The sequence below is a fragment of the Microtus pennsylvanicus genome, chromosome 18 (genome assembly GCF_037038515.1).
Source record: "Microtus pennsylvanicus isolate mMicPen1 chromosome 18, mMicPen1.hap1, whole genome shotgun sequence".
NCBI classification, from domain to species: Eukaryota; Metazoa; Chordata; class Mammalia; order Rodentia; family Cricetidae; genus Microtus; species Microtus pennsylvanicus.
The window spans coordinates 4226547-4238573 of NC_134596.1; the positions used below are offsets into that span (position 1 = coordinate 4226547).

Consider the following 12027-nt stretch of genomic DNA (forward strand, 5'->3'; position numbering starts at 1 on the left):
ACCCCGAAGCCCAGCCTGGGGTTCCGACGACCCCTCCCTTAGCCGTGAGCCAGCATCAGTCTTCTGCACGTCACGCTCAGATCACAGCCACGGGGCCACACCTTCCAGTCTTTCACTGAACAGCCTTTAACTTGCCGCCCACACACATCCATCCCAGAAGCTGGAAAAGGTGTCAATCTCGTTTATTAGTGAGCTCACAGTCAGGCTTTCAGCGGTGATGGCAAAGGAGAGAGAAGAGGGCAGGAGGAATACTCCAGAGCTGAGAGGGACCAGCCTAGTAAAGCTGGACGAAAAGGCAGATGGACCCCTGCAGGCCACCTCCAGAATGGCAGCTGCTCTTTGTGCCATCTTTTGGGGGCCTTCTGAGGAGGGGCCAGGCCATTTGCATTCCTGGTGTGGGGCACAGCTTCAGGGAGGCTTCTACACCCGGTGACTGTGTTTCTCAAGCTGAGTTCAGGGACTGGGTGCAGAGCTTGGCAGGCTCCAGAGAGGAGTCTGGCTGGCTTCTCTCTCCAGACTTTAAAAGAAGGTCCTGTCGGGGAGAGGAAACAGGCAGAGTAGACAAACGTTATAAATGACCCTTTGTCCTCACCGTGAGGGTACACAGCCCTGCCAGTCTTCAGGGGCCCCTCTCAGTTGGACTCACACCAGCCACAGCACCCAGGAAGCCAGTGAGAAGGCAGAAGAGCAATCGGGATGAGGTGGGATGGGAGCATCAGGAAGGACAGGAGTCACTTGGCAAGAGCAAGAGACAAATGGCCATCAAGAACACGGTAGGCCGGGGCCACTGTCTTGGCACATGAAACACGAGTGTGAGCACGAGCCATATTTTGGGAAAACTGCAACAGAAGCAGCTAACATGTCCATGCTTGCAGCTGCTCTGCCGTGGGCCTCAGATCACAATCAATTCCAGCATCACAGCCAAAAAAACCACAGGACACAGATAGAGAAGCATACTCCAGAGTTTGTCTCCACGGTAGGCCAGAGAGGCTCCAGATCAAGGTGGGAAGGAGATCAATGAGAATGTCCCAAAGCAGGGCTTGGGACATGAAAGGGCACATCAGAGGAACCCACCAACCCTGGTTCTTTGGACCAGCTTAAAGAACCCGAATGGCCTGACTCTGCCTAAGCAGGGTACAGGGCTCCTGCAGGGGTTCTCATGGGAGAGAGAGGCCCCTGCGGGGAGATTCAGTAGCCCACCAATGTTCTCCAGCCTAGTCCAATAGGTGGGAGGTACCACTGTGCTTAGTGCTGCTTGCCACTCCGCTCCACTAGACTCTGAGTGTGACCCAAAACAGGTCCCAAGGGCTGTGGCAGTGCCCCCAGCTGGGCCTTGTGCACCCCCTTAAGCTCTTGTGTCTCAGCCATTGGCAGCAGCCCCAAGGGAGACATTTCTGCAGGCTGTCTCCATCTCCCTTCAGATACCAGTCCAAAGAACCTGCCAGGATCATGGGCAACACATGGCATGCAGCATGGGCTGACAGAGCCCTGCAGCTGCCTGCCTAGTCACCGTGGGCTCCAGCCGCAGGAAGAACCCGTGTCTACACACGGCCTCATGGGCTTCAAGCTGCTCTGGGACCAGCTGGGGGCTTTCGGCTGCAGAAGAGGGAAGAGAAGAGCTACACATGCAGGGTGGAGCGGGAGACAAGAGGCTCAGTTACTGCAGGGCGAGGCTCTGCAGGGCCTCTCCTTGTACTGCTTTCTGCCTCTCCAGTCGTGCCTAGGCCCTGGGCTCCAACAGGAACTATAGATTCTTCTAGGCATGTGGAATGAAGGCTATGCTGGGCAGGACGGTGGGTCAATTAATGCAAGCCAACACTAGCTACTAAGGCCCGGGACTCTGTTCCAGGGCATCTCTAGCCCAGGGTGTTCTAGGCCCCATGACTGCCAGCAGATGGGTGCACAGGACAATCCCTTTCACTGGGTGAGTCTGGAGGAAAGTGGGCAGAATTCTGAAAGGGCAGGGAGTGCAAGGGCAGAAGGCCAGCACACACTTACAGCTCATCATCGTACTCCTTGGGGGGACAAACGGCAACCACAAGGTCTATCCAGTCCTGCGGAGAGAAACCATGTGACCACAGCGCACAAAGAGGGGTGGAGGGATGAAGGGGTGGGTGATGCATCTGTCTGGTGTTCCGTTCCATTCCTGGGCTTCATAGACCAGGGTCATTTAGGGCACAGTAAATGCTGGGGTTCCTTTCTGGAGGCCCATACCCTAGGAAAGCTCTTCCCCAGAATCAGGGCTACAAGACCCTCACTTGTCACCAAATTCCCATGTCAATCTCTGGACCAGGGCTAGGCAGTCACTACAGAATCATATATGGACTCATAGAGGTGACCCCTCAAAGTCTGGGGTACATCCTAGGAAAGTGTACCACTATAACCCTGAGTCATAGCAAACACAGGCTCTTTGGGTCTCAGTCTCCGATCCTGACACTCGGTCCCCTCAATAACATCATCACCATCGTTAGCTTGTTCATCACTGTCCTCCCTGGCCTTGGGCGCGCCCACTGGCAAGTCCTGAAACAGCACTGCCCCTCCCCCCACGCCAAAGTTCCTAAGATTGAACTTCACTCGCCCCACCCCGTGGCCTCCCTCCGGAGCACGAGCAGGGCACTGCTCCTCTGTCCGAGCACAGCCCTTCAGATCACCACAGACGGTCATCATGTTACCCGCTGGTCTTCTCTTCTCCACATCCTTTCATGTGGGTCCCAGGCCCATCTGGTCAGCTTCCTCGGCACTGAACTTAATACCTCAGGCTCAGCTGCCTGCACACAGTGGCACACGTTGTGCACTGCACAAGGTGAGTGGGCACCATTTACACTGGTCTGTCGGCGGGCACCCCTCAGACTGTGCAGCGCACCTCCTGGGAAACTTTCTGTGGTAGTCCTGATCCGTGTGGCATATCTGCTGAGCACGGAACAGACCACCAGCCCTCTCTGGTCACTCTCTGCTGCCCTCCCCCATTCCCTTGATTCCTACTTAGCACACACTTAGAGAAGACCTTGGAGGATTTTCTTTGGGGGGGTGGGTAGGGGGAGTTAGATGGTCACGTCCTGTCTTCTGGACTCTGTGCCACTGACTGTTGGGACTCAAGACTGAGTAAGAAGTGGCAATTATCAGACCTGTAGCCTTTCAGGTCCAATCCACTGTCTAGACCTCAGGTACTGGCCCTGGACTGGGCCATTGCCATTGTAAGGCCAGGTTTCAGACAACAGGGGCTGGGCCAGGGAGGGAGGAGGGAAGGGGAGGGGCTCGTTCTTACCCCGCCCTGATTCCAGGCCTTCTGCAGGGCAGCCTCAGCCTCAGCCAGGGTGTAGTCCGTCACAATCTTGCCATTGATGGCCATGATTTCGTCCCCTTTCACAACACCACCTTCAGGAAGAAGCAGATTGGCACCTGGGCTACTTGTGACAGGTGCTTAATTCAGGACTTTGTGTGGTTCATTACTGTGAGACAGTGGGAGATTCCCCACCCTGGGCCCTGAAAGCTCTTGAAAGACAACGCAGACTCAGTTTCTCAAGGCCCCTCTCATGGGAGCTCTCTAGGCTCTGCAGAGCCCCTAGACGACAGAGGAGCCCTTGGTATCATACTCTGCAGCAGGATGGGCCTGCATTTCTGGGGCAGTTCAGAGAGCCGGAGTCATCAAGGACAGACAAGCCCCTCAAATGCCCTCCATCAGAAACAAGTCCCTTAGAGTCCCTGCAGCTCAGTGTTTTTCACAGTGTGACCACAACCACTCACTTGCTGACAACCCCTCCCATCTCTTCCTGGCTCACCGCTCCCCAGTGTATCTCGCAGCACTTAACACAAACAGGGACTCAACAGGGGCGCTAAAACAAAGACCGCCATTGACGCGTGCTGCTGGGATCGCGTGACTCTTAGGAAGGCAAGAAGTATAGACTGAACAAGCTCCTCACTGCCAGACCTGTCAGAGTTTCAGATAGGAAAATCAGCACCATGGCTCTGTAAAGAAGCAGATTTACCACCTCTCCCTTTTGGACAGAATTCTGGTTGATGTGCATGAAACTCTGGGCTACATAGAAATCAGTCACTTGGGAGTGATGAAGTGTGAAGACCACAGGAATGTGGTGTGTGTCAGTCAGCGAGGTGGCAGCCATAGTTTGGACCTTGTGTTCCTGGGAATGTCCTGGGATGTCTAAACCTGCGTGCCACCAAACCTCAGACAGCAGATGTCCCTGTGCAGAGGGACTGTGAGGATAATGACTCTCCGTAAAGGCACGAGGGAACCAGGCGGTAGCACAGGTCTTCTTCCGTCCTTCCCTGACAGACACAGGGGAGGAGAGGAAAGGGTGGCAACAGGAAGCTCTGAACAATTGTCTTGCTGAGCAGAAGGGAGATGAGGGCTCCTAGTGGGAAGGCTCTCTAAGGTGCCAGGGTGCTTTCCTGGTTTCAGTAACTGCAGAAGCTCAGCTGCCAGCCAGCAAGAGCCTTTGATTCCAGACTCCTGTCTGTCTCAGGCTCTGGTCTTCTACCCCTCCACCCTAACCCCTCTGGCCATGGGAGGGTCTTGTTGTAGCATGAAGGGATCTGGTCCTAGGATTTCCTGTGCTAGCCTAGGACTGAAGGGGCATCTGGACTCTAGAAGTGTTTCTGGGGTACAGAAGCCCCTCCTGCTGTGACAGAAGCATCAGTAACAATGAGTCTGAGACACAGGGTTTCAAAGGCGAATAGGTGAGTGAGTTGATAGTTTGAAGCCTGGGTCATGTGCCAGCAGAGGGTTCTGAGGTTTTGTTTATTTTTTGAAACAGAGTCTTATGTAGCCCAGGTTGGCCTCAAACTCACTATGTTGCCTTGAACTTCTGATCCATATGCTCCCAGCTTCCAAGTGCTGGGATTACAGGCATGTGCCACCAATCCTGATTTATACAATGCTGGTGATGGAACTCAGGGCTCCACACATGCTAGGCAAACGCTACCTGCTGTGCTACATCCCCAGCCCCTGCACAGCGTGTTTTTGTTGAAAGGGAAGACTGTGGCTGGGGGGGGGGGGGGGGGCGGGAGGGGCTAAGCTGGGGAAGACCTCCCTAGAGGCACCACTTGTACTGAGAACTAAACCAATGGTCAGCTGTCTACGTCTTTTTCTGGCTGGGAATCCTTGAAGAGGTGGCTTGATCTCAGCACGCCACAGTTTCTAAGTTGTAAAATTAAAATCACTATGGTGCATACCTAGGGGCTGTGAATGGATTCATGCGTAAATGTCGTGGGATTCTTAGGCCCAGGTCTGTGGACCAAGTCCTGAAACTAATGCCTGATGTGTGTCTCATTCCACAGACCCCTCCTCGGCCAGGATGCTTCTCCCGCTCTCTGCATGCGCTTTTCTGTTCACAGGCCGCAGCACGCAGCGATATAGGTTCCACTGCACCCCATACCCGAGTTCTCACAGCTTCCACCCCACCGTCACTCCCCAGCAGTCCTTGGCTGATGATCCTGCTACTATAAAAAGCTGTGATTCTGAGCCCATTTCTGCCACTAGCCTTGGAGTCCCTAGAGGACCTGGGCATTCCCACCTCAGGTCCTGGCACCATGGCACTCAGGCAATATCTGAGACTAGCTAGATGGTTTGCTGGATGGGCCTGACATTCTTGAATAAGGGTGAGATGTTTGCTCTTCTGGGGCATCTGGTCTGGCCCCACACCATCCCTCAGATAGGCAAAGTTGGTCCATACTCACCATGCCGTTCAGCAGCTCCCCCTTCATAAACAGCAGAGACGACCACCTTCCCCACGGGGGAGTCCACTCCACCTTCCAGAGCCAAGTCTAAAGACCCCTCCTGGGTGGAAGAAAGCAGGTCTTAGGTGGCCACAGAGACAGCAGCCTTTGGAGCACCAGGAAGTCTCCCGCAGGGTTACAGAGTGTAGGAGACATGAACCATGCAGTACTGAGGCCATGGCAGAACCGTGGCAGAAAGAAGGCCTGTCTTGAGTGTGTATCCCCACAAGGAATAGGGAGAGGATCAGAAGCCTGCTGAGTCACCTAGAAGCAGAATAAGTAGGGACCAAGATGGCAAGGGTCGAGAAGGTTGATGACCAGCCTCCATCCCGTGACCAGGTACCTTTTTGATGCGGAGAAGTCGGACGTCCTTCCCTGCAATCTGCTCTGGTGAGAACTAGAAGCAGAAAACCAGGGTGGGGACAGCTGTGAGCTTGCTGAAGGGTGTGAGAACCCCTGGCCTTGATTGACGGCAAACACACACATGCGCGTGCACATACACTCGCGCCCCACTGTTCTAGGCTTACTAGGGTGATGGAAGAAAGAGCCTTGTGAACACACGGCTGGTGCCTGGCACAAAGCTAATGCTCGCTCAGCAAGTGTAGCTGCTACGATAACTCCACACCACGCGTACACATGTGTGTATGTACACTTGCATTCATGCAACACATTCTTGTACATATATTACACACATGTATGTGCATATGTATACATATATGCACAGCACACACACCACGGTTCTCACTAAAAGGCTGTCTAAATGAAGCCTTTGCAGGAAAGGGCATCTGGGGCATTATTGGGATTCTTTGTATGCCCCACGGTCCAGAATAAAGCTCCAGTTCCTCTCATTTGGGGGACTGTTTCCCCTGAGCTGGAGAGCTCCCTCTTACCATGGAGTAGGGATCAAAGCCTTCTTCATATTTTCTGAAATCCTGGAAGCAAAAAAAACGGCTTTAGGATGGAAAGGAGGGGCCACGGAGGCACACTACAAATGCAAACTCAGGCAAGGAAGAGGGCAAGGGGCAAGCGGGCCAGATTCCAGGCAGCAGAAGTGAGTAGGGGATGGGGAGTGGCTGTGATCAGGTGGGGTAGAGGGAGGAGGCTGGCAGTGACAACCGAGGGAGCAACCCGCTTAGGGGCCAGCAGGAAGCTGCAGGAAGCATTTGCAAGAGCATGGCCCTGTCTCTGCTCTGGTCAATGTGTGGCCAACTGTGGCTTCAGGGACACCACTGGGATCTGGACATCTGAACAGTTGGACCTTGCCTCACAGAAAGTCCACTCTGGCCTTTGGGGCCCAGGCTGGCCTTCTCCGTCCACTGGAGGATGTGACCAGGCCATACGTGTGAAGCCATGTTTCTCCACTCAGCACTCTGACCTCAGAGAGGTAGAGGAGGAGGCTGCTTGGCCTGGAGAACATGGCCACAAGTGCCTGGGAAGACAAGTGGCACTCTATAAGGGGAGAAGAGAGGCCGTGGTGAGATTGGGGGTGGGTGTCTGGAGGAAAGAGGCCTCCCTCCCCAAGGGAGATGGAAAGGATACACAGCTCAGGGGCCCTGGCTCAGTGGAGCTGCTGTGGTGAAATGGCCAGGAATCGGAAACAACATGCTGAGAAGTCAGAGCAAGTGGGCCAGGAGTCACAAACAGTAAGCCAAGGGATGGCAATCACAGCCTCAGAAGCCCAGGTGCGATTCCTGAGTTAGGACCACAAAAAGCCACAGCCAGTCCCTACTGGAAAGGTGGGCACACAGTTTCCTAGGCCTCGCCAAGTCCCGTGAGCAGGCCAGAGATCCTGCCCCTCCCAGATTGCAGCTATGGAATTCTGGGTACAAGATGAGGGCCCAACTTCAGCAGATGGGTCTCTGTATGTCTGTCTGCACCCTTTTCCCCTGGCCTTTTATTTTCCAGGCTGAACCCCAATGAGTCATTGGATCTGTCTGGCCAGTCTCTGTACGTCAGACAGCACACAGAACGAGGAATACAACACATCTAAGCACTAGGAAGGTTACTAGGCAGAATCTGGGACCCGCTCCCTTGCCACCAAGAGAGACACCATCTAACCCTGGCTGTTCCTTCCGGAACGTTGGGACATTCTGGCCACAGCCCCCATTGTGGGACTTTGAGCACTGTGCTTAGGTCTTGTGTGAATTCTGAGATTTACAAATATTACTGCTGGTTTGCCTTAAGAGAGCTACACTCTTGGTTCCGCAGATGGAGAAACCGAGGCCAGAGAGGTGACACTGATGCCTAAGGTCACAAGACAGAGGAGAAGGTCAAGGGTTTAACTGCTTGAAGCCTCTTGCCCCTGAGTTGCTGTCTTTGTCCTTTTGAGGGTTGTTTGTGTCTCTAGCTGTGGGCCCTGCAGTGCCTACCGGGCAAGGGAAGTACTTTGAGAGGCAGGTGACATAACGGAGTAGATCACAATGTCCTGGTCTAAATCCAGGATCTGACATCAGTAGGGACACTCCCTGTTCTGCTTCACGCGAGTCTGTGGCATGGGGAAGACAATAACGCTCCTCCATCCCCGGATGCTGTGAAGATCGAGTTAAGACGCTTGGTGAATTTAGAACTAGGGCTTGGCACGGCACGGCTCGCCTTCTAAGGTTTAGCTGTCTGCTGTCCATCACGGGTCCCCGGGCTGTCAGCAGCCGCCTACGGACACTCTGCCTGTGGCCCCTCCCCCACCACGTCTATACTCTGCCTATCAAATAAGCTTCTGGGTGGGGGAGTAGAGAGACTGCTAGCCAGGTCACTTCTGATTTGAGACTATCAGTCCAGTCGGTGGTTCTAGATGGAAGTCCCAGGATGTAGGGTAGCTAAATGGCTATCCTGCCTGACCCAACTCAGATGCCAGCAAAGACTTCCAAGTCCTTGGGAACCCCAGACAAACTGAGGAGCCAAGATGCCACCATCTCCTGTGGCTCGGGAAAACTGCGATCTGCTAGGAACAAGAGCAAGCTAAAGGAGCAAGGAGGATCCAGCTGGCCCTCTTCCACCCCTTCCTTTCTCCTAATCTTGGCCTCCAGGGTCCCCTTTGTCCCACTTCCTCCGTGGAGCACTAGGGAGTTAGGATGGCGTTCCTGCTGGTAGCCTTCTTTTGTCAGTGCTTCACTTTGAAAAGCCACGGGTCCCCTTTGCTGGGGGTGAGGGGTAAAGACAGTGCTGGCCTGAGGCTTCCCAGCAGGTGGTACTTGGGGAACCTTGAAACCGCCAGGCACTGGCGTGGAGAAGGAGGAGTCAGGCGCAGTGAGACAGTGAGGGAGGACCAGACACACAGGACTACCATGGGTGTCATTTTACTTGTCTGAATGTTGTCTGATACACCACCATCCTCTTCAGCATCTCCTGCGGCTGCCAGGAATAAAAAAACAGTTCCCCACGGCATGTTAAAAATAGGTATCGTCTGCCCCCTGGTGCCAGGCCCCGGGGCTGCCAGCCTGAGGCTACCCTGCCGCCCGCCCCCTACCACTAGACTTATGTTAGGGGAGCACGCCAGGCCTCCCGTGCAGCAGCTGCCAGGAAGTGGAGCAGACACCACCCATTATGAACCAGAGAAGACAAGTGGACTCAGCAGTCTGGCTTCGAGCATGACCTTTGCCCTTTGGGGGAGCCGACGAGACAGCTAAAGCTCAAAATTAGATCTGGAGTGCACCACCCTGACATTTGGGTAGGGTTTCCTAGAAGGGAATAAGGTTCTGCCATGGCTGAGCCCCACTGTGGGAGGCCAGCCAGAGGTTGGATCCCTGTGGGGTGTCTGTGAACCCCAGCTCCCTTAGCTGTGGGGAATGGACCTGATCCTAGTGAAGACTGAGAAGCAAAATGGGGACAGCATTTTTGCTTTGGTCATTTTCCACGCGGAGGGTGCCCCACGCCTGGCCAGACCCAACACAATCTCTTGCTCTGGTAGTAAGGGTAAGATCACGGCTCTGGAGTTCCAGAGATGTGCCACGGATGAACATCACCTCCCCGCACAGCTTCCTCGGCTGTGAACAGGGATGATGGGAGCCATCTTCCGAGGTCACACTGAGCCGGACACATGGCAGCCCCTCTTTGGTATTAACACCGTGATTTGTACTATGGTTTGTGTGTATGCACACATATGTGCATGTACACATGTGTGCACATGCATGTACACATATGTGGGGGCCAAAGGACAACCTCAGGTATCATTCTGCAGGTGCTGCCAACCTTATCTCAGTGACCTGGAACCCACAAAGTAGGTTAGGCTGGCCCACCAGGAAGCAAGCCCCAACAAGCTGTCTGCCTCTGTCTCCACTGCACTGGGATTATGTCACTATGCCCAACTTTGTAAAAAAAATGTGGGTCCTGGGGTTTGAACTCAGGTCCTTGTGCTCACACAGCGAACACTCCAGCCACTCAGCCATCCCCCAGACTCAGCACCGTCATCTGTAGGTCGAGCTTCAGCCTATGCAGTCAGTCAGATAGCAGGAATTCTACTGGGTAGGTCTATGTGGATTCATCTTCTGACAACGTAAGGTGACAAGATGACAGCTGATCTGACTTTGTGTCTTGTCCCACTTCCCCTCTGAAGGTGTGAGAACCCAAGGCACAGAATCCTGGATTGCTGTTCTAGAAACACCCCAGAGGGGAACAAGGGCTTACCAGGACCTCGGATTTCACAGCTGGCCTGTAGATGAAGTTGGGTTCCTGGTGGACCATGACAGGTTTGGAGATGGTGGACACGCCAGGGCCTCTTGGAGGCTGTGGGCTTGGGCAAAATGTCTACAGGGGTTAGTTTAAGAGAAACCCATGTGATGTCTTGGTAAATGTGGCCAGGGATAGCCGTGGTACTTCTACAGACATGCAAATCACTCCATGCATAGAGCCAGCCCTATTCGGCTGCCCTGACAGAGGTCTGGGTAGGCTCTTTTCACAAACAGAACTCCACTGCCTCAGTGTGGCTGAGTGGCTCTGAGTGCCAGCCACTGTCTTTCAGAACTCACATTTTCAAGTTCCCTCATGTTAGTCACCCAATGTCCCCTTCCTTAAAAGGCTCTCTCCTCTGGCAGTATTCATGTCCCTGCGGGGTGACATGAGGCATCTGGGGTTCCTGGTGTCTAGGCAAAGTGTCTAGAAGCCTTGGGGTGAGGACAGGTCCAAGACCAGACCATTCTAGAGCTGACAATACTTGTTCTAACCACATGATCACTCGGTAAAAATATCTCTTATCATGGCACAGCCCTGCCCCAAACACTTTGACGGGTCCCCAGAGAGTGCCAACACCTCCCGGCCTGACTCCCAAAGCCTTCCTTTCCCAGGCTCCTCACACTGTCCAACTTCAGCCTCGAAGACATCAGGCTCTGCCACCTCTAAGCCTTTGTTCCACTTTGCCAGGCCAGGTTGTAACTTGGAAATTGTTGCTCTTCCCCTTTCCCACACTTCCCCCCAGACACCTGTGGGTAGCCTCCCTTTACCCTGTTTCCTACTAGACTGACTGTCTTGGGCAGGGACTATGGCCGCCAGTCTAAGGGTGGGTCCCAGTGCCTAGGAGTGTCTAGCCTATGGTAGGTACTTCACAAGTATGTGCTGGCTGAGTATATGAATAACTCAAAAGTATGGTGGGCATACCATGCGGTGCCTGACCGTACACACAGGGTTCTGAAACCTTCCTCAGGCAGGAGCTGCAATGCCAGGCACACACAGTGAGGCCTGCTAACTGCAGGATGACCATGCAAACATGCTGCTACCCACACACTGCAAACTTGTAAGGGGCACACAGGGGGAGGACTGGGTAGATGGCACAGCTTTGAGTAGAGGACAGCTCTGCATTTTCTGTCACTTGAGATATTTACAGTCCAGTCCTTTAAGGTTCATTGCTTGGGGACCTTAACCTACCCTTTGCTCTGAGCAGTGGAGAGCTAGACAGTGGAGTCTGTCTTGAATCTCATATGGTGTTTGCTGAGAGGATGTCCCATGTACAGTTTTGTTCTAAATCACTCCATTCTTAATACTTGGACTAGGAACGCCTAACAGCAATACTTATTGTCTCTTGAGTACCTGCCACTCTTTTAAGTATTAACTCAGAATGCGTTGTACAGGGTAGCGATGTTGCTCAGCTGGTAGAATGCTTTCTTGGCACGCACAAAGCCCTAGGATCGATTCCCCAGCAGGCAATTGCCACATGCCTGGAAATCCAGCACTCGAGAGGCAGAAGCAGACATAATAGCTGTTTAAGGTCATCTTTGGCTACTTAATGGGTTCAAGGCCAGCCTGGGCAACATGAGACCCTGTTTATTTTTATGGTTATTTGTGGGAGTTTTTGTTTTGGTGTCTCGC

At 53.6% G+C, this 12027-nt stretch overlaps 1 protein-coding gene across 1 annotated transcript in view; it reads right to left on the reverse strand.

Moving 5' to 3' along the window:
- Positions 1-438: 438 nt before the first annotated feature.
- Ush1c (USH1 protein network component harmonin) overlaps positions 439-12027 on the reverse strand; it is a 43935-nt gene continuing 32346 nt past the window's right edge. Inside the window, 10 exon segments of the mRNA XM_075952312.1 lie at positions 439-474; positions 476-532; positions 1511-1619; positions 1999-2054; positions 3266-3375; positions 5695-5794; positions 6077-6130; positions 6624-6665; positions 9031-9081; positions 10354-10473. Coding sequence (XP_075808427.1) covers positions 454-474; positions 476-532; positions 1511-1619; positions 1999-2054; positions 3266-3375; positions 5695-5794; positions 6077-6130; positions 6624-6665; positions 9031-9081; positions 10354-10473 — 720 coding nt within the window. The 3' untranslated portion in view covers positions 439-453.